At 29.3% G+C, this 22019-nt stretch overlaps 3 protein-coding genes across 6 annotated transcripts in view; 2 read left to right on the forward strand and 1 right to left on the reverse strand.

Annotated features, from left to right (window-relative positions):
* The first annotated feature begins 5278 nt into the window (after nt 1-5278).
* Nucleotides 5279-7142, forward strand: LOC100160131 (apoptosis regulatory protein Siva-like). The gene is given in 4 exon segments (NM_001161953.2): nt 5279-5534; nt 6411-6568; nt 6642-6757; nt 6840-7142. Coding segments are annotated over 4 exon segments (438 nt in total). The 5' UTR covers nt 5279-5416; the 3' UTR covers nt 6886-7142.
* Nucleotides 7143-8426: 1284 nt separating this feature from the next.
* Nucleotides 8427-11640, forward strand: LOC100169012 (ferrochelatase, mitochondrial-like). 2 transcript variants are annotated; one of them, XM_008186038.3, is made up of 9 exons: nt 8427-8579; nt 8655-8799; nt 8863-8965; nt 9028-9146; nt 9215-9316; nt 9374-9539; nt 10782-10938; nt 11033-11148; nt 11265-11640. In XM_008186038.3, exons 1-9 carry the CDS (start codon nt 8549-8551, stop codon nt 11463-11465), a joined length of 1140 nt encoding a protein of 379 aa, XP_008184260.1. In that variant the 5' UTR covers nt 8427-8548; the 3' UTR covers nt 11466-11640.
* Nucleotides 11564-22019, reverse strand: part of LOC100166937 (beta-TrCP) — a 19697-nt gene continuing 9241 nt past the window's right edge. The window contains exons 1-11 of one of the 3 annotated variants that reach the window (XM_029486710.1): nt 16331-16670; nt 15396-15639; nt 15142-15328; nt 14986-15079; nt 13601-13771; nt 13345-13536; nt 13015-13277; nt 12825-12935; nt 12623-12701; nt 12387-12543; nt 11564-12318 (exon numbers count right to left, since the gene is read on the reverse strand). In XM_029486710.1, coding sequence (XP_029342570.1) covers nt 12308-12318; nt 12387-12543; nt 12623-12701; nt 12825-12935; nt 13015-13277; nt 13345-13536; nt 13601-13771; nt 14986-15079; nt 15142-15328; nt 15396-15639; nt 16331-16348 — 1527 coding nt within the window. In that variant the 5' untranslated portion in view covers nt 16349-16670 and the 3' untranslated portion in view covers nt 11564-12307. Of the gene's footprint in view, nt 12319-12386; nt 12544-12622; nt 12702-12824; nt 12936-13014; nt 13278-13344; nt 13537-13600; nt 13772-14985; nt 15080-15141; nt 15329-15395; nt 15640-16330; nt 16671-22019 lie in introns of those variants that run through there. The other 2 variants (XM_008186041.3, XM_001950248.5) reach the window with 2 other exon arrangements.

Here is a 22019-nt window from a genome sequence, read left to right on the forward strand (position 1 = left end):
AGAATATAAACGCCGAATGGCTATTGAAAATACAATTACTACGATCATACTTATCATATGATAAACTTAATAAAGAAATAGTGAAACAGTAACAAATATAACATAATATTAAAACAATAACTATAATAATTTAAGTAAACGTAGGGTGTAGACAAAACTCTACCAGCAAATCAAATTAAAATTGTTATATGCGTTTGAAGTTCATATTTTCAAATGTCTGTAAACACAATGGCTATGGACTGCACACATATACCCATTAGTAGTCCAGGGGGTGAACAAGCAGAATATTTTCGGAACAGAAAGGGGTGGATGTCATTGAACGTTCAGCTAATAGTAGGACCTGATATGGAAATTTTTGATGTTGTGACCAGATGGCCTGGATCTGTTCATGATTCAAGAATTTTCCAAAATAGTAGAGCATTAGAATTAATGGAAAACGGGTAAATTGATAATATACAATGTTATGATAAAAATAAAATTCCTATTTAGAATAAAACTGTTATATAACTACAATTTCAATTTTTGATATAACTTTCGTAGGCTGGTAAAAGGTATATGTATTGCTGATGGTGGTTATGCACAAACACAGTTTGTATACACCCCATATCCAAATCCAATTACGAATGCACAAAAAAAAATATAACTATTCTCATATCAGAACGAGGAATGTGGTTGAGCGAGTAAATGGTGTATTGAAGAGTCGATTCCGTTGTCTGAGTCGCAAGTTGGGAACTGCAATTAAAACATCGAGTAACATAATAATAGCTTGTGTTATACTACATAATATTTGTGTCAAATATAAAATAGACATGCATTTAGATGAAGAAGAACTACAGTTTCAATATGAGACTGTTGATGTTGAAGTAATGAATGATGGTGGAAATAATGGTTTTAATATAAGAAACTCATTTATAGCTAGACATTTTATGTAATTAATAAAGAAATACAAAATAAAGAATATAATACTTTTTATTCCTACAAAATATAAGATCATACCTTTTTTGATCATGACACAACAAAACTAAAAACAATTTTAAAAATCTTCAGTACATAATATTATTAATAAGTAATGAGTAATAGGCACTAATGTCTAATATTTAATAACAAGCTAAACATTTATAAATAAAACAGCAGTCTTTTATAATATTGCCAATTGTATATAAAAAAAAAAACAAAATATAACTTTATAAACAATTCATAACTATAACAATACAATACAATAATAGTAATAGTTTATGATGGTAATAATTAAAATCACTACAAATTAAAGTAGATTTCCTGTATTGTTGTATTTTTTTTTTGTGACATTGCGGTTGATATTTGAGTTTTTGTTTTTGAAATGAGCTATATGGCCTATGTGGTTGGGAGTAGTTTTCCTTTTAATACAGTGTAGAAGGGTGTTTTTATCTCTTATGAGTTGAAGGGGTATTTCTCCTGCGTAACATAAAATGCTTTCTGTGGGAATTGTTCCGAAAGGGCCAATTGAGAGACAAATTCCTTCATGATGTATAGGGTCTAGGGTTCTGAGATATTTTGTCTTGGCTGTACTATACATTAGAAATCCGTGATTTGTGATAAAATGAGTGTTTTAATATTCAATTTTGCTTTACGTGCAACTTTCAGATATTTAAGGTGCGTGCTCCAGTTTAATTTATAATCAAATATCAACCCTAGTATTCGAAGTAAATAATGAAATTATGATCTGAGGACCGATCTTTAGGGAAGGCCGTTTTCAGTGGGGTACAAGTTGGATATATTGTTGTGAGCTGACTTGAGCGATTTGTGGGGAAATTATTTAGAAATGTAAGGATGTTTCCATTATTGCCCCACTCTTGCATAATAAGAACTCTGTTGCACCACACCATGTCGTAGACTTTCTCAAGGTCTAGTGCTATAAGTATAAGGTGTTGTTTGGTATTTATATAGAATTGCAGATAACCGTGTGTGGGCTTGAGAGGAGGTCTAAGGTTTAATGGTTACGCTGAAAGCCACATTGGTTACTTGGTAGGAATTTAGATGTTTAGAGGAACCATACAAGGCGTTTGTTAACCATTTTTTTTAACTATTGTTTTTTTACGCATTTATTATGTTATAGTCACGCGGCGTGTTGGATAGGCAATTCAGGTACATCACTGTCGTGGTGTATATAGTTATTAAAATAGTCTTAACTATTCAGGGTATATAATATTACTATGTACATTTGTATATTATATTGTCATTACTCATTTGTATAACTATTAATTGGTACTATACTTAGATAGTTTTGTTGTTTAGTATTTTCAACCAGGTATTTGGATTGAATACTATTAGATATGCTAGAGTTCAAACGCGCAGTATGTGACACCACTAAAGAAACACGGCTATATATTCATCCATCTTCATCTCGCTCCGAACTGAAAGTTAAATGTATCGAAATATTTTATGATATTTAACCTGAACGTTAAGAAATGTGTGAGTTTGTGTTAATATAATATATACTATACCGATTAACGAACTGTCCGTCTATTTTTGGCTTATTTAATTTTTTTATTTTCACTGAAATTATTAGAATCGTTGCGATATAGTTTGGACGAATGTCGACAATTGGCGATTGCCATGAATAGTATTAAATATATTATTTAATATAATAAATCCATAGACTTTATATAATAAACTCAGTACCTTATTGCGTTTATTAATAAATCGTATCTTCTTTTACAGAAATCTTTGCTATCTAAAATGTTTCGCCTATTCTGGTTTTATATTTTAGTTGTTACTTGTTTTTCGCAAGCCAAATTTAACCATACATACTATAGTCTACAAGTTTAAAGACGTTCTAATCCATTCTCCCATTTTCCACTAGACACAGAGTTATGTAAGTTATATTTCTTTGGTCATTTATTTACAATACGAATGTAGATACTTGTCCAAAATACGACTACTTGGATTAAAATATAAGAAAATGTGATATAGGTAACCTATTGATCTATTCTAAAATAGAAACTTAACCTACTAATAATAGGCACCTAATTAAGGCACCTACTTACCTACTTATATATAGATACCTACCTATTGTCTAATCGCATTTATTTCAAATTTTAAAAATTATTCTACCACAACAATGAACAGTTGTAGGTCTATCTACCGCGTCAAAAGAGTAGAAGTAAAAACGTGCGTAAATATTCATTCTTCTGACGTAACAACTGTTTTAGAAACATTTGTTTTGTTCTACTCGACGAAAATGCGGCAAATTGAATCTTCAAATAATTTAATAATCGGTAACGATTTGTTTATTTAACCATTTATTTATTAGGTCGGGACGCTACTGTTTTGTTGTAGCTCGCTATCGCTAAAGCTACTTTTTTTTTTTAAAAGTAGCGCGCTACTTTTTCGCTAAATTTTTTTGATTTATTTAGATATTCACTTGAGTACTTGGTCATTATTTGTTAATGGCCACCACTATTTTCTTGTAATTTCGGAAGGCAGGTTTATTCAATGTATCTCGAGTATTTTTGTAACAAAACTAAAACAGATAAACGTTTTATTGAAAATTGCCAATTAGTAGTTTGTACTGATTAGACATTCAGTCACTGCCCACTGGGAGAAAGGATTTCATATAGCAAGAGGATTAGTGATTATAATGAATTTTGATTTACCAAACATTTTTGATGGCAATAAGCTTGGTCGCATGGATCTAGAACATCTTACGCTCCTCTGTATAGTATAAGTGTCAAGTGGACCTCGTCGTTATGTAGGTAATCGTGATGGAAGTGTTAAATCTGAATTCAATGATACATAGAATCTAAAATACTGTTTTTTTACATATATAATTTAATACTTAAAAGAAACAGAAAATGCCGAATGCCGAAAATAAAAATAGTGACAATAAAATACTAATATATTAATTATTATTTATGGTTCTGTATTCAATAATATAAAATATAACATTGTAATAATGCTCTTATGATTATAATAGTCTTATCTATAATCTATGATTACTGATTAGTGCGGTACGAGTGAAACCCGAAAAAGCAGGTAAGTGGATTTCGCTCTGCTGTACAGTAAGTTACAAGTGGGTCATTGTATAATGGGTTGTATTAGACTTGAATTCAATGATAAAATATCATTATGTATAAGAAAAACGATTCTGAGCGAAGACGGTTTGTCAGTCTGGATATTTTATATTGTTATTATTTATTTTATCATGTAAGTTGATTATAATATTATAATTTTTTATTCGTTTATATGGTGATAAACAAAGCGTTAGAAATTAAAATCCCATTTTTAGCGTTTTTTCGTAATTTTTCGGTGGTTTTTCCCGTAGTATTAAATAACTATTAAGAAAATCGGTGAAAAGTACCATCTTGATCCAATTTTATAAAAGATAAGGTACTATCTGTTGAAATCGAAGCACTCCTTCTGGTAGAAATTTTGTATACAGGATATAAAAATAAAAATAAATAAACACCACTGTAAAACAAATAGCTTAAGCTCAGAATCTAAAATTCAAAAATACACTCATCTGGTCATCTTAATCAAATAAATAAACATACATCATAATATTTTAATTATCATGAAATAGGTTATAGAAGTAGCGATGAAATAATGAAAATTTTCGCTACGCTAACCGTAAATTTCCAGCGCGCTGTAGTATTTCGCTACATTGCATATATTGTAACGACGCTATGTTAATCGCTACAGCTAAAGTAGCGTGCTACTATAGCGTCGGTACAATTAGCGTACTACTCCCGACCACTGTTTATTACTTGGTTTATATAGGTCTAGTCAAGACAGTACTTGCAAATCACCGCCACTTTTCGATTTTTTTTTTATCTATAGTAAACTTTCCTGATATCTCTTTGAATAATTGAATTGTTCATACAAAATCGGTTAAGTAGTTTTTGAGTAATTACATAATTATATAGTACCTATATTTACTACAAACATACAATTTCAACTCTCATACCTTTATTAATATTAATTTTTTTATTTGAGACAATATACACGACGATTTGATGCATATACTTTTAGTTTTTAAAGTGTATAAAGACTCGTATAAGACTCATCCTAATAAACACCGATACAGGTATACTGAAAGGATTATGTCTATCATCATTCGTCAAAACTCATAAGTCTTTCAATAGAATACAATAATTATAGCTGTCCTGTAACCGCTGTTCAAAATAATATGTGCTTTGAACAATAATATAACGAGCGCCAAATTTTTATGATAAGTGTGATAAGACGTGATAACGTGCAGCTGTACCGTGGTGTGACCGAGTGTTGACAATGTGTGTACACAGGTGACGGATATTTTATTTAAAATCTATACACTATTTGTTTTTGAGTTTTCTGTAGCCTGTAGGTACCTACACTATTTTTTATTATTCATAAAAAAACTAAACTACAAAACAACAAATACATTTTTAACGACGAGATGAACAAGAGAAAGTATCCGTACGGCATCGATATGTGTCCCCAGCTAAAAATACATATTGGAGAGAAACAAGTCGCTAATGGAGTATTGGGACCATCCAAAATGTCCGAAATTTATGGTAAGAACACCCCTTAAATAGATAATATTATGGCTTATGCATTTCTATTATGTCTTGTAACATTACATTAAAGGAAGTTATACGCTTAGGTACAACTGGTTTAACTAGGTAGGGTAAACATTTTGTAGTAAATGCTATATTGGCTGGCAGTGTGAGAGAAAGATAACTTTTATGTATAAATTATTTTTTTATCTATCCGATTACAATCAAGTACACTTAATTTTTCTTTTCCCCTTAAATACCCAGTGATGTTTCTGTATTCCCTCCCCAATAACATATTTTGTTGAAATTATTTGCTATTTGCATAATGTCTACAACAATTTCACCTAGGTACCTAACCTAACCTAACCTACCTATTTTTTTTATTTAAATTTAATTTTTTCAACAAAATTGCATCAAGTTTGGCACTTTTTAATGGCACTGTTGTTGCAGAGCAGTTGTAGGTATAGCTTAGACTTTAAATCAAATATGATGACACGGCCCTGGCGACTGCGTTCTCTCTTCAACCGTACACACTGCCACTCTGTCCCAAGAGGGAGAATACCGTATCCATGCTCCCTTAACATCAGTTGGTAGAAAGATCATTTTCAATGTATAAAAACAAATTAGCACCTTTGGCCTTATGAAAATATTTTAACTTACCTAAATATTATATGGTACTTTATAGTAAATTTATTTTTTAATATTTATATTATTTTATTTTATTTTTTTGTATTTTTGGCTTTTGCAGAATCTTAATGTACCTATTTTTAATCTTAAATTAATTAAATCTTTTTTTTGGCAATCATACATACATTTTCAATAATTTATTTTAATCCTGGTGGTAAGCTCTATTTATAACTTATAATTATTATTAATTGGATTTTATCATTATAGAAAAGACTAAACAGATATTATTTCAAAGAGCAAGAGCATCTCTTGAAGCAATAGATCAGTCTGTGGTTGTGGATAAAGTTCCGCGCGACAGTAAACCATCCAAACAAATGCAGTTAACGTTTGATGGACAACTCTGCAAGCCTGATATTTTATTTGAAGTATGTACCTACCTATAAAAGTTAATTGTATTGAAATTAGTAGTTTTTAATTGTTTTATTTTAATATTTATAGAATTCAAAAGTGTATAATTACAATCAGAAAAAATGTAACTTTTGTTCAAAAACAGAAAAATTAGATTTTTGTGTGAAATGTGGAGAGTTATTTTGCAATATGTGTTCATTTTCCTTGTAAGTATTTATCAGTATTTAATTTTTAACATCAGTTTCAAAAAATCTAAATCTAATAATAAATTGATTCTTTTTTTTTTAGATTTTGTGATGAAGCGAATAAAATCTGTTTAACATGTTATGAGTAGAAACGTTAATTTTTAAGAAAGAATGTGGTAAACTGGTAAATATTTATTGATTTAAAATTTTATTAAAGAATTATTGTATATTTTATGTAAACTTTGTTTGTTTTTATCTTTAAATGTACTTTATATAACCTATTTTTAAATAATTTTACATTGATGTATAAAAGTAAATTATTCAACTGTTTGACTGTTTTAAAAACATATTTTAAAGTTTAATGTATTAACCTATTTTCTCAATAAAGCTAAGATAATATTTTTAATTTTGCATTTGTTATTTTATGTTTACAAATTGTGTGTATAAATATTTGTATGGAATATCAATATTTAAAAAATGTTATCTAGAAGAAAATTATTATAAACTTTTTACCGGCATATTAGTTATTTTAGCCAATGCTTAATTTCCTATCCATAATTCATATTCAATTCCTTACTGCTGTTGCCCTTTGGATATAATTGACGAGCATCCTATAATTATCAGGTATCCGTGAATCTAGGTGGATTTATTTAAATCCGTAGATATTTCTATGTGTACCTTCTTGGGTTACTGGGTTTTTTTTAACCACCTAATTTTCAAAACTATTTAAACAAAATCACACAATGTATGTTAATTTAGGAATGACAATATGTATTTACAAATTGATTCATCACACACCGCATGCCGCTCAGTATTTTCAACTACGCAATGAACACGTCCCGGCAAAGAGTGTAGACATGCAAAGCATACATTTTATACTTCCTTTGTCATTGCTTTACCAGCCCATAATATTTATGTCATCAATGAGTGATTGTATCACAACTGCATTATAAAATATTAAAATCTACCTTTTAATTTCAATTGCATACTCTTTTCAAACAATTGACTTAATGATACTCAATACCTATACACTAAACAGTATATACCTAAAAAGATTGTCCAAAATCTAAACCGAAATTTATTCTATAAGCACAGAATAACTTTGGTCTATAATAAGTATATAAATTCATTATATTATGAATTTCTGTTATATTATGTGAATGTGATACCTTTATGTTATGTATAAATATTGCCCTTAGATCATTGTGCATGTCACATCACGTCACAGCACGTCTATGCTTGTAGATTGTTGATTGATATGAGAAAAAAAAAATCTATAAAATGTATCAAAATGGCAAAATTTAGATTTTTCATAAGGCAATTATAGGTCCAGATCATCTTAAAATTTAAAACGGGACCGGTGGGCCCGCGATATATATAAGATATCTGATGTATTAGTATATTATATATTATCATAGATCTAAGTAGTAAGTAATAAGTATATAAGTATAATATTATAATTTATAATTTGTATATTATAATAGATATTACCACATATTACATATTAAGTCTACAACGATATAATAATATATTATCCATGATTATATTATTAATATGATGTGTGCACTATGCACAACCGCGCTCTATACATGAAAATCAGCAAAGAAAAATAATATACAGTCCACGTGATAACAAGTTTGATTATTATATTTTGTTATCGGCTAATATTTACAACGCGACTGGTAAATGTGTAATTATCAATAAGTTTCGTTTTCATACTTTCATATTCGTTACAGTATTTAGAAAATTAATTGTTAATAGTTCATAGTTTATTTTATTAAATATTAAATTTATTCCTTAGGTCAAAAACAAATGAAAATGTTCTCGTCATTGAAACATCTAAGTAAACCCACATCGGGTTGGTTCTCATACACTTTAAGCTTGTCAACTCTCCATTATTGAATGTTATTTGTTCCAGACTTTACCAGTCGATTTATGTCCTCTCAAGTAAAAACCGCCGTTGTCATGTTAAACATGGGTGGGCCGCAACACGTAGACCAAGTGCATGGCTATTTGCATCGCATAATGACCGATCGAGACATGATGCAGTTACCTTTTCAAAAGTGAATGTCAGAATAATTATTTCAAAGGAAATCAACATTTATGACTGCTTTGTATTTTTACAGCACCTTGGGACCATATATCGCCAGGAGAAGAACTTCAGAAGTTCAGAAGAAATATGCCGAAATTGGTGGGGGATCACCTATTTTAAAGTGGACCAACCTTCAAGTAAGATTGTTCAGATACCTATTATAAGACAGGGGATAATTTGAAACAAAATTCTATTTTAGGGTAAATTGATGTGTGAAAAATTAGACAAAATATCACCTAGTACTGCTCCACATAAACATTATGTTGCATTTAGATATGTTGAACCATTAACGGAAAGTACTTTTGAACAAGTACAAAAGTATGTATTAACCTCACGTTGATTATTAATTTTATTGCGCTAAACATAATGTATATTTATATTTTTAGAGATGGTGCTGATAGAGTTGTACTGTTTTCACAATATCCTCAATACAGCTGTGCTACGAGTGGTTCAAGTTTTAATGCCATTTATTCATATTTCCAAAAAAAGTATACTATACACAAGTCCTAATAATAATATCCTGCTAAACAAATATTCTGCCTTAGAACATTTCCAGAAAATTTAAAATTGAGCATTATTGATCGATGGGCCACACATCCATTGTTAATCAAGGCAATTGGTTCAAGAATCTCAGATGAAATCAAACAATTTCCTGAAAGTGATAGAGATGATGTTGTCATCTTATTTTCAGCTCATTCTTTACCTCTGAAGGTAATATACTAAAGTTATTTTAGCTTTTATTGACAAGAGTCTGGGTAGTGTAGTAAAATTGTTTTTTTATATGTACCTATTTATAATCTGCAGTATTGGATTACATCATGGTTATACATTAACAAGTTGAAAAGTAAAAGTATTTTTCCTCGTCAACTTTTAACCCTAATGATAATTTTTTTTATGGGTTGACTTAAAATTGAGTTAAATTCCATACAAGTAATATGATTATGTATCTTTAGCTTATAATTCAGTACCATAAACTAGGATACTTGTACATATTAATAATTTTTATTTGTTAGTTAAATGTGATGCTCAAACAACAAATGCTATTCTCAGTTATTAATGATAGTATCATGAAAAATGCTGGATTGAATAGAAATCAAGTTTTAGGCACTATGCTCACCTGTATATCTAATATTGATGTTTTATAAATGCGGAATGCTATAATATATTTGCTCATAAATATCAATTTTGGATGCAGCCTAGTTGAGACTAGGATTGTTTGTATTTCTTTAAAATTTTTTATTTATATTAATAGAAAGTAGAAACTATTAATAATTTTAAATTTTAAAATTATAGGTATTGTTTTAAAGTTTCATCCAGATGTTTAGTTCTTTTTGGAGATACAAAAGAAAATGTATAGCTGCTAGCCAATTTTTTAATTTAAACAAAAGCTATAGTTAAATTATTGTTTTTTAGGTTCAGAATAATTATTTACAATATCTTAAGAATTCTTGAGAAAATATTAAATTACTCAATGTTACAAATATTAACAGATACTCAATGTTAAATACTTAAATGTTTGATTGTGATTTACTAATTTATGAATAATCATAAATCATGCTGTAGTTATATAATAACAAACTATACTCCGTTCAGGTTAAGATTAAACCGGCTTCACGCATGCAGACTGAGCCGCCGAACAGTGCCTGACCCCCTATGCGATGGCTATGCGTTCTGTGATTGGCCGTCGTCGATCATCGGCGCTACGCTCCTACCAATGTCCGAAATGCGCGAAAAAAACGTGCTTGGGTCGAGCCGTCGGTTCACAATCTTAATCTGAACGGAGTATACTGGGTATAGAGTATAGACTATCTCTTTCTAAAATGTCGACTTTTTAACAATCTATAGCTGGGTTATGCAGGAAATTCAGTTTATATTTTAATTTGTCTATGAGAATTACAAGTTATCTTGTTAAAATATATATTTATCTGATAAATGTTATGTTTAATTATTGAGGCTGTTAACCGAGGAGATGCTTATCCTTCAGAGGTAAGCTCAACAGTGCACGCAGTGATGGAAGAATTAGGTTATGCTTATCCCTATGCATTAGTTTGGCAGTCTAAAGTTGGTCCATTGCCTTGGTTGGGACCATTCACCGATGATGCATTAAAAGGTTTTAAACTAATATTTTAATCTATGTAAAGTGTGCTTATTTAAAATATGTACATTATATTTGTTTTTTTACATCTTATGGTTTTTATTTAAAGGTTATGTGAAGCAAGGCAAAAAGAATTTTATTTTAGTACCTATTGCATTTGTTAATGAACATATTGAGACATTACATGAGCTTGATATTGAATATTGTAAAGAACTCGGAGAAGAAGTAAGATATTTAAATTTTAGAATACAGAATTAACAGTAGTTAAATAACAGAATATTAAAAACAAACTGAATATTTAATGTTTTATAATATTATTGATAAATGCTTTTAATTTTCAGCTAGGAGTCAAAAATATCCGTAGAGCTGCTGCACCTAATGACCATCCTTTGTTTATTGATGGTATTGCTGATATAGTGTCGCAACATCTCCGAGAAAACAAACCTGTTAGTCCAAAATTTCTCTTAAGATGTGCACATTGTATTAGTTCTCGTTGTTACGAATCCAAACAGTGGTTTTCAAGTGTCTGCAAGTCGAAATAATTTAGTATATGTGGTGTAATTGTATCAAAGTCAATGATAGTATTAATGGGAAATGGAAATTTTACAGTTCAATAAAAGTTGTTTACACAGGTTTAGAATTTTGTTTTCTAATATAATTTGTATTTTATAATAATAATTATATAAATTATACAAAATCACTTTTATACAAAGAAAATTGTTTTTAAAACTTATTCGAATAGGGACTATACAAATATTAGTGTTGATGCCATTTTTGTATGTTTGTTTTTTTTTTTTATTACAAAAAAATCAATTATTCTACAAACATGTTTTGTTATTTAAAGCAAACATGATGTATATTTACGATTGAGAAAAAGTTTTAAAAAAGGAAAGAATAGAAGTGTCATTGCACTTGTCTGGTTAATTTCTTTTAGAAAATTCATATTGAAAAATCACAGACCTTCAGTTAAAATTAATTAAAAATTTAAGCATTTAAGCCCTTCTAGAAATTTTTTATTATATAATATATATATATATATACATACATACACATACACAAATATATATATTATATATACATGCATATATAAATATAGTGTATTTGAAAAGAGAAACATCACGTGTACCTATATATAAGGGTAATAGAGAACATCTGAACATTGGCACAGTTATTTTGGGCGTTTTTGTAGTTATTAATTATATTATACATACATAAATATATAATGTTATTATATATACAATATACATATATATATATAAATAAAATGAGAACAAGATGTGATAGAATATTGTTTTACCATCTTTTAGTGATATTTTAAAACGAGTTCTGTATATGATTATACACAAACCTTATCCAGTCAATTACAGATGACTAGCCCATTGGGTTAATCAAAACCTGAAAAAAATGTACATACATATAATAAACGTTAAACACTTCATTATTATTACAATTACACAACATACCAGGAGGTAAAGGAGGATGGGCGTCATTTGCACCCGCTGCTGAATTATTTGTATCATTATAGTTGAGGAAGTCCCAAATAAGTATTGTATCATCATGTGAAGAGCTGACTATTTGGAACTCGTCAAACTGGAGTCGAAACACTCGTCCCGAGTGCTCCTGCCGGACAAAAATTCCTCCTCTCTCAATCACGAAAAAACAACAAATCATAAAAGTGAACGTAGTGCAAAACGCTTACCATAAGTGTACGTAGACATAAAGTAGATGCTGGCGCTCTGGGATCTAAAGCTGCTACTAAATTCCATACTTTGATTTTCCTAAAAAAAATATAAAATTGTGTTACATAAATATATCATAAATTAGGCATAAAAAAAATAAATATATTCAAGATTTTATGATACATTAAGTATACGAGAATATAATCTATATAAAACTCTTACCCATCATATGCGCCACTGACAATTCTTTTACTATCGAATCTAATGCATCGTACTAGTTCTTCATGGCCCTCAAGTACTCTCAAACAAGCACCATATTCAATATCCCACAACCTAAAATTATAAATAAAAAAATTATTTAATAAAACAATGTTTCATAGCAATAGATTAATATAATTGTTTTCATAAATACCTGATGGTATTATCGGAACTTCCACTAACTACTAATCGATCTCTATATTGAAGACAGGCAATACCACGTTTGTGACCATTAAGGGTACGTACAAACTCACAGCTTGATGTATTCCATACTTTAATAGTACGGTCTCCAGAAGCTGATACGATGTATTTATCATCAAAATCTACAACATTTACTGCAGCTCGGTGACCAACTAAGACACGCCGCAAAGTCATTTCACTAGCTGACACCATATCCCATACAGCTATTGATCGATCCTTCAATATAAAATAAGTTACATATTAGAGACTTACTTATATTACAATACAACAATCTAGGAATTACTTTTGAACAAGTGACCATCATATTGTTGCTAAACCTTAAATGTAAGACTGCTTCACAATGGTGTATTAGAGTATTGACCATTTCACCAGTAACAACATTCCATACACGAACTGTACTATCGCTGGAACCACTCACAATCACTTTGTCGTCATATTGCAAACATAAAACTGACCCGGTATGGCCAGTTAATACCTAAACAAAATTAAGTTGGTTGTATATTTCAATATTTTAAAAGGCCGAAATTGATATTCATTACCTTAACACATTCTAATGTATTTCTATCCCATATTTTTATGGTATTATCACGTAAACCTGAGACAATTTTATTGTCATCATATTGTAAACAGTATACACCTTTGGAGTTTTCTGATCGGCAATTTATCCTTTGTAATAGAAAATGGCCAGTTCGCCAATTTGATTCTATACTCTGAAAAGAATATAATACCATCACTTTAGTTAAAATATATTGATTCCAAGTGTAAAGTAGAGATAGAAACCAAATATTTTAGATAGATTCCATACTAACATACTGAGTATGTATATATTATTAAGTGTGCTATTTGTTTTGTTTTATTATTATTATTATTATTACTTGAAGTATAAAATGCAATTCTGGAGGAAAGTTAGAAGCATTAAGAGGAAGTTACATTAAGATGGCCCATGCATTTGTTGTCTCCATCTTACACACGTATGACATGGCAAATTTTCGTCCACTATTAAAACTAGTGCTGTTGGTTTTGATATTAGATTGATTTTACCTATTATCAAACTTAAAGGTAAGAAAATTATTTGTGTTTAAGTGTCGACTTTTAGGCTTATATTCAATATTTTAATATTTATGCGAGATATGAGCATTTTTCATTTGTAATATTTCACATAGTCATATCTTGCTAGAAAATTAAAATATCTGAAAAATTGATGACACAGATAATTTTCTTACCTAAAAGTTTGATAATAGGTTAATCAACTCTATTATCAAAACTAACAGCACACTATTCAAACTAGTGAACAACAATTTGTTATGTCATTCGTTTGTAAGACTGAGACAACAAACGAGTGGGAAGCGTCCTCTTAAACATTCTAAAATATTGCAAGTATTTATAGAAAAATTACAAAAGCTTAAAAAACATCAGAATATAATGGTGATTTTTTTATTAAAATGTCTATAAAGTTCCATGCTTAAGATTTTGTTTAAAAAAGTTTGATAATAATCATTAATTGTGACTATTATGTTTGTAATAATATCATCATGTTATTTGACGTTTGATCTATTCTAATATAATATCTATATTTTATTGATTGTTGTTGTATAAGATTTTTTATATATAAAAATATAAAATACAACAAATAGTTATTGTAACATGAAAAATTAAAAAAAAAAATGAATTTTTAACAATACTAACATATTATAGCATATTTAAATATACCCAGGATATTCATGCAAAAATTAGTAACTACCTACTTTAAAAGGACTCTTGCAAATTATAATATTGCTATAAGTTTTTAATTAGAATAAGTACCTAATCATATAATACAATTACTAACAATATAAAATAATATATATATTACAATTTTAATAAAAGTTTGTTCGATATTATAATTTAATATAGTATAATTATTAATAAAATAAATATCACATACTTCTATGTCTTGTATAATTTTAGGAAACAGAGCCCTGTAGGAGAAATGATCTGGGTGGTGTTCACCTGGTTTTGGTTTGAACAAGTTTTGAATCCTGAAATAAGTAAAGAAGGACATGAATATTTATCTGGTATATTGCATAATAATAAAACTTACCACCCTCTTCGTTCAGCAAGCCCTCGCCATAATGAATCTGTACGTACTTTACGTTCAATTAGCTTTTTCCAAAGCATACCTTCTGAAATTACCCTATACCATTCTTTACATACTAACTCAGCAGCATATAAAGATTCAGCATCGAGGTAAGATAAAATATTTTCGGCCACATGGTCTAGGCCTTTTTCTATAACACAAGCAAAAATATTTGTATTAAAATGTACAGTCTTATATATTTAAATTGAAATACTTACTGGGTAAGAGAGATATAAAGTCTCTCTGTAGCATAGGTTTTAGATATGTGTCTATGTGTCCGTGTTGGTAGTGACACATGCGTGCCAATAGGTGTTCGACAAAGTCGATTTGGTGCTGTTCGCTCCATTTATCAAAGTACATAAGACACAGCTCTTGTTCGTTGGCAAATTGTGGAGATGCAACACCATTGGTTGTGGAATCTTTTTTGATTGTTGGGTCATATAAGATCGTCATTGGTGGATACTGAAAAAAACCATGATGAAACCTATTAATGTTTGTTGGTTGACACCCTAACATACAAAATATATATTATAAATATAGTACCTACATGGAATATAAACACATGTTTTTAAAAGAAGTTAAAAGGATTCACTAGTTGATCTTAGGAAAGCATGTTTATTAAAGTAAGTTTCTAGTGTATAACATATTATGACAATATTTTTTTAATGGCATATACAAATATTTGATTATTCATTGTAAGCTAGTAATTGTCACTAGGTAAGTACATATGTATTATAATATTTTTTTATATTTTGAGAATTTTAAAAATCATAGTTTATACCTAGTTTATTTATAATTTTTATATTGTAAACTTCGAGGTAAACTTACATCATATCATTCATTGTATTCTCGAAGACTTACTAATTTCAATTGCCATGGTAATGAAAACTACATTAGTTTATCACTTAAAATTAGTAAATCCTTGTAGAAAACATGTATGATTCATAGATTAAAATCTCATTAGTCAAAAAAAAAAAAAAAAAACGTATGATATAATAAAATAATATACACTATCGAGAATAAATCCATAAAATAATTAAGCCAATTATGAATTAAATTATGCATCATTTATCGAATAGTTTGGTAATTAATGAATAAATATTACAAAAGAGAACGGCATTTTTATAAATCTAATATAAAATTGATTACATACTTGTTCAACTAGAACCATTTTGACACGAGAAATATTGTATGTTATTAACTATTCAAACGACTGTTTGAAAGAAAATCACTCTTAATCGTTTACTATACAATTTATTAATAATTTTGAAAGACACTGCACTGCTGTATAGAGAAATATGATTTGAAACGCTTTTACTTTAGCAGTGGCTCATTGTCACGGCGATCGCCGCGTTCGACCTTACGCGATGTGAAATTTAGATTTTTACGCTTTTCCCGCACAACCGATAGCGATTAAATACAAATAAATCGCTTTTCTTTTGGACCACTTTATTTTTTTTCTTTCAAGATATCTGTATATTTTATTTATTTTCTCGTACTAGAAAGTTTACTCTATTCATTATTATTTATTAAACATAACTACATTATAGTAATTGATTATCCGTGAAAACATTTAATCGACATTTTTAATATGATGATTGAGGGAACGTTTTTTTTATTTTCTTAATTTAACACGATTTTCTAAACAACATAGTACTGAAGAGCCATTAAAAATTAAAATACTCATCAATATTTGAATAAAATTACCATTAAGTATTTACTTATGGGACACATTATTAATTATTATGGTTAATATTGTAATAAAATAGTTGTGTTGTTATCTTGCACATATAGAACATCAAAGTCCACCTGTCGGACCACGACGACAAAAACAAAATTCTGAAAAGAAAACCAACCAGAATAAATATTACATTTTTCCGAAAAAAACGGAATATTTTAAAAACGATTAGCGAATGTGCTGAAGGTGCACGACGTGTGTTGGATTCGGATCATACGGTAAAAAATAGGTATCGCAATAAAAAAAAAAATTTTGTCACCGGAAGTGAAACGCCGATACGTAAAGGACGTGTGTTTTCCGCGTTTTGACGTAGGACGACACGAGCGGCGGCGTTCACACACGTTATAAAACAAAATATAATGTAAATTATAACGATATCAGATATTATAATGAGTACGCGAAGCCAGAAAAGGAGAGCACGACCGCGTACTCGAGACGCGCACACGCGACACGAAGAGTCGAAGACGTCGTCAGTTCGCGGCCGGCGTAACGTTTTCAATAATAGTATGTAACGAGTGGAGCGGGGTCGATTGCGAGTACGAGGGCAATAGACGCACAAGCAGCGGTGGCTGCGGCTGCGGTGGTGGCTGCGGTAGACGAGAACTCACTCCAGTCGGACGCAACAACAATAATAATTATATATAAAAAGCGGTATTGTTGTAGTGGCCAGACCAGTTCAGTTTCCCCCGTCACTCGGCGTGTGTCTTTGGGCTCTGCTGCCGAGTGCTGATGTGCTGTGCCGCGCGCACCGGTATGGATTCTCGAGACAACACGAAACCGCTTGCCCCTCCAACCGACCAACCAACCACTGAACCACCGACCATAATATATTATTATTACTATAAAACGTATTTTTTTCTTTTCGTATTTCAGTTCCTCTTCTTCGCCATCACCGGTACAACGACGATCTTCGCCGTTTCTTTTTATCCAACAAACCAAACCAAATCGCGGTGTCTGTCCGACGACTCACAAATGTTTGACCTTCTCTTAGTCGTCGTCGGCGGTGGCGGCCGACACGCGTTTCCTATACACTCTCTGCAGGCCTCCACCACCACACTATTTCGTTTAAAATAATTATTATATTTTAATATTATTTACTAAATACGCATACGAATTAAATTTGACGCCCATAGCAGCTCCCGCGTGTAAGGTTCCCGAGGACTGAGGTTTATATTACGACAACTTACATCCGGTTGTGCACAGTACACGGTCTTGCCATTTCCGCAAGTCGAATTTCTAAGGTTATTCGGTATATTATTATTTATACTATATACGATTGGAACACGCCGAATATCCGAGACCATAGTTTTATCCAAAAATACTATTTGGTTTCGACCTCGTTAACTTCAAACAAAACGTTCGTTTAACATTCAGTGACTTTTTTGAATCATATAATATCTTAACGGTTTTGTCGATTTCCTAATGATTTCGCATTGTTCCGGACTGTTCAATATTAATAATAGGTGTACAATTATTCAAATTCGTAATGTCTAGCGTCTACTGCTTTTTGCATTCAGATTTCCATAGACTAACAGTTAGGTTTACTCATTTTGAAATATTTGATATAGCTGTTTTAATTTGTTACAATTATCTTAATTTAAGCTAAGGCTAAAGTCGTCTAATATCATCATCACTCTTCAACATACAAAAAAAAAAAAATCGTACCTATAATCATTCGTCGACAATAATTATAATTAATGCCTAATTTTATTTATACCGATTCGTGTTAATTTAAACTAAAATAAGTGTTGCTTGTGTAAGGTGTAGTATTGTAGCTCTATTTGTATATTCAAACGGTTAGCTGTAATTTCTATATTAATTAACATATTATTTTTAATATAATATAATATGTACCTACCTATTTAATATATTATTAATGCTCGACTTGTTTTATAGGTAATTCGAAAAAAATCTCTCGGTTTACATTAACGCGATCTATATCTATTAAAGTATTTTTACGTAATAATGTTTTTAATTTGAAAATATACTATTGAGAGAGCTCACTTCTTAGCAGTCAGGACTTTATGAGCTTATCTACATATAATGCACGAACAAATTGAAAAAAAAATATTCATGTAAATTACTATATTTTTTTTTTTTACTAAAGAACAAGAATATAATATATATAGCCTACAATCTGTAATGAAATATATACAAATAATTTGGGAGGTACAAATATACAGGGCTGGACGGCATGATAGAAGGGTCCAATGACCCCACTTTATAATTCTAGGAGGTGTTTTGTTTTTAATTTTTTTAATATTGAGGTCCAATTTCGTTTAAGACAGCCTCCTGCCACAGTGTATAAATTATTAGAAATATTGTTTTTTTTTTTTTTTAAATATATGCACTAAAAATTCTTTATTAATATTAATATAAAAATCTAATAATGATATTTTATTATTTATCTTTATTTTTTTAAAAAGCAAACAATTGAACAATTTTTTATCAAATTATGTTTATTCTACTAACTTTCCAAACAAATATTCAAATTCAGAATCCTAAGCCATCAATTCCTTATTATAGGTAAATAATATTCTAGTCGGGGAACTATTTTGCTCGGTCAAACAAATCTTAATTATTTTCTCACTTCTGACCTGATCGTAATTTAAATTATTCAGTTAAAACTAGTATAAAAGAATGTTTTTAAGATAACCAATAATGTACACATCCTACTTTATTTTGTTTATGAGGATTTTAGCACAATATTATTATACATATTTATATTTTTCTTCCTCAGATCTACGCGCAACAGAGACGCATTTATGTAAAATTGTATTTTTTATATGGTTTTCGATTTATCTTGAGTAAAATCGCCAATTACAAAAATTATAGTGTTATATTTTTGTAAAACGGTGTTTTATCTTATTATTATTTGACTTTTTAAATTAAAATAAATGTTTGTAAATTCAAATGGACGATATATCATTATATTATATAATATTAAAATTATTGTATAGGTATATATATATCAATGTCATACCTTAAAAAAAATTCTTAATAGTTTTTATGATGGGCGATTTTACATTTTTACTCTAAGGTTAGTATTCAAAAACATTTAAAAAAATGATATTCCGTGAATGCATGTCAATTTGTTTATGTTGAACGTGGACCAGAGAAAGAGAACCAACAGTGCGCTGACATCCTCGTACAATATTGAATATCTAGTTGGTACCTATCGAAATGTATCTTAATAATATACTATCTTAATAACGTGTACCTACCTATTGGCTATTATTACTTAAATTTTAATAAATAAATGTATGAAAAAGGTTACAAAATCAAATTTTAAATTACCTATCTGGCTATCTTTACTATTACACAGGTAACAGTATTTCAGTTTGTTATTACTATAAAATGATATATTAAAAATACAAAGATGAGCTTCGATTAACTTGATTATGTTTTTCAAGTACTTTAAACTTATCAAACATTTAACATTGAATTGCGAGCAAAAAAGCAAAATTAACTAAAATGCATATTCTTTTACTTTTAAACTATATATTTTAAGATAAATATATTTGTATTTTGCATGTCAACAAAGTAAAAATAATATTATTGAATACATTTGATGACGGGCAAAACAATTAAAATATCATAAAATACGAAGTACGGTATAGTTTCAATTAGGTAGGTACAATTCTATTAAATCTGGGATTGATCGTAATATTATAACGGTGTAAAAAAATATATTATTTTTATATAGACTTTAAAATGTACGTCACAGTGACGATGATTCATCTACAACATGAAGTATATATTATAATAGAAGGCTTAGTCTATTTCTCCGACTAGTCACCAACTGCATGAACCTGACAGTTATTTATAATTTGGTCACGGTTTTTTTTACAGGGAGTTTTTTTATGTAACTATTTTCTAATTGGCAAACTGTAACTAAAGTTGTATGTTTGATAAGAAACGTAATGGCGTTTCAAATTAATGTATCAATATATTAATATAAATAAGTCAATTGACTTACTTAAGTTAGTATTATATGTCTGTATAAAAACAAACAGTACATTGTACAATAACAATTTTAATAATCAATTAAAATCAACGACACTTTAGAAAGAATGATTTTTAAATACCAGTACCATAGTAAATATAGTAGGGCTGGACTAATAATTGTATGCTAGTCGATATTAACACTACACGGAATATAAATTATAATAAAAATAAAAACAAATTTTGGGACCTACATTTTATCACTGATAATAATTATCATTATTATATAATATAGGTACATCTGCAAAGAAAAGTATTGGTCATCTCGAAAGTTCTAACTAGTAACTTGTAATAGATGGCCATTAGATTTATATATACCTATTAGGTATCTACTAAACTCCAAAATTATTTGTATATTGGGAAAGTATACCGATTTATTCTATTGGATATCTGCTCAAATTATTTTTTAATCTATTGATGAATATAACTTTGATTATAATCTCGATTATAACCGAAAAAACAAAAATAGGTACCTACTAAAAATATGTCTACATATTATACGAAAACATGTTGATATTAAAATTCACACTAAAGAGTAAAAAATAATTATAAAACACTGTGTTGTAATGATGGAATTAAATTTTCTAATGAATGATTATTGTGTAATCGGAACACTTTCTCCAACAATAATTAAAATGTTAAACAATAGGTATAAAATTGAAATAATTCTCTGAATAATTCAAATTAATCAAGACTTCAAACTACGACTTGGAAATACCTACTTATATAAATTATAAACTGATCAAACTCTAATGAAAAGGGGGGGAAAAGATAGGGGGGCATGGTTCCTAGGCCATAAGATTCGAGATCTCTAACTTTGCACCATACACTTAAAATATTGTAATTACTACTCATTCAATATTGCGCGTTAAAACCTAATACCTTAATATGAATAAAAATATTTATTTGAAGGGTATTCGATACCGTGGTTTTCTGTTTTTGTCTAACACATGCGCGCATAGTATTTTAGACGTGTTTTTTGCCAAACATACCAATTTATCTAATGAAGCAATAAGAATTCTGAAAACAGATTTGAATTTGTAGTCAAGTCTACTTGAAATCGTCTTTCCCACATTTTTGATTTTATCCCCCAAATTCT

This window comes from Acyrthosiphon pisum, chromosome A1, assembly GCF_005508785.2.
Source record: "Acyrthosiphon pisum isolate AL4f chromosome A1, pea_aphid_22Mar2018_4r6ur, whole genome shotgun sequence".
Taxonomy (NCBI): Eukaryota; Metazoa; Arthropoda; class Insecta; order Hemiptera; family Aphididae; genus Acyrthosiphon; species Acyrthosiphon pisum.

Coding starts and splice junctions, on each gene's coding strand:
- LOC100169012 (XM_008186038.3), top strand. CDS start 8,549: ATGAAAATGTTCTCGTCATTGAAACATCTAA. Junction 8,800..8,862: donor ATGCAGTTACCTTTTCAAAA/GTGAATGTCAGA, acceptor GTATTTTTACAG/CACCTTGGGACCATATATCG. Junction 9,317..9,373: donor TATTCATATTTCCAAAAAAA/GTATACTATACA, acceptor ATTCTGCCTTAG/AACATTTCCAGAAAATTTAA.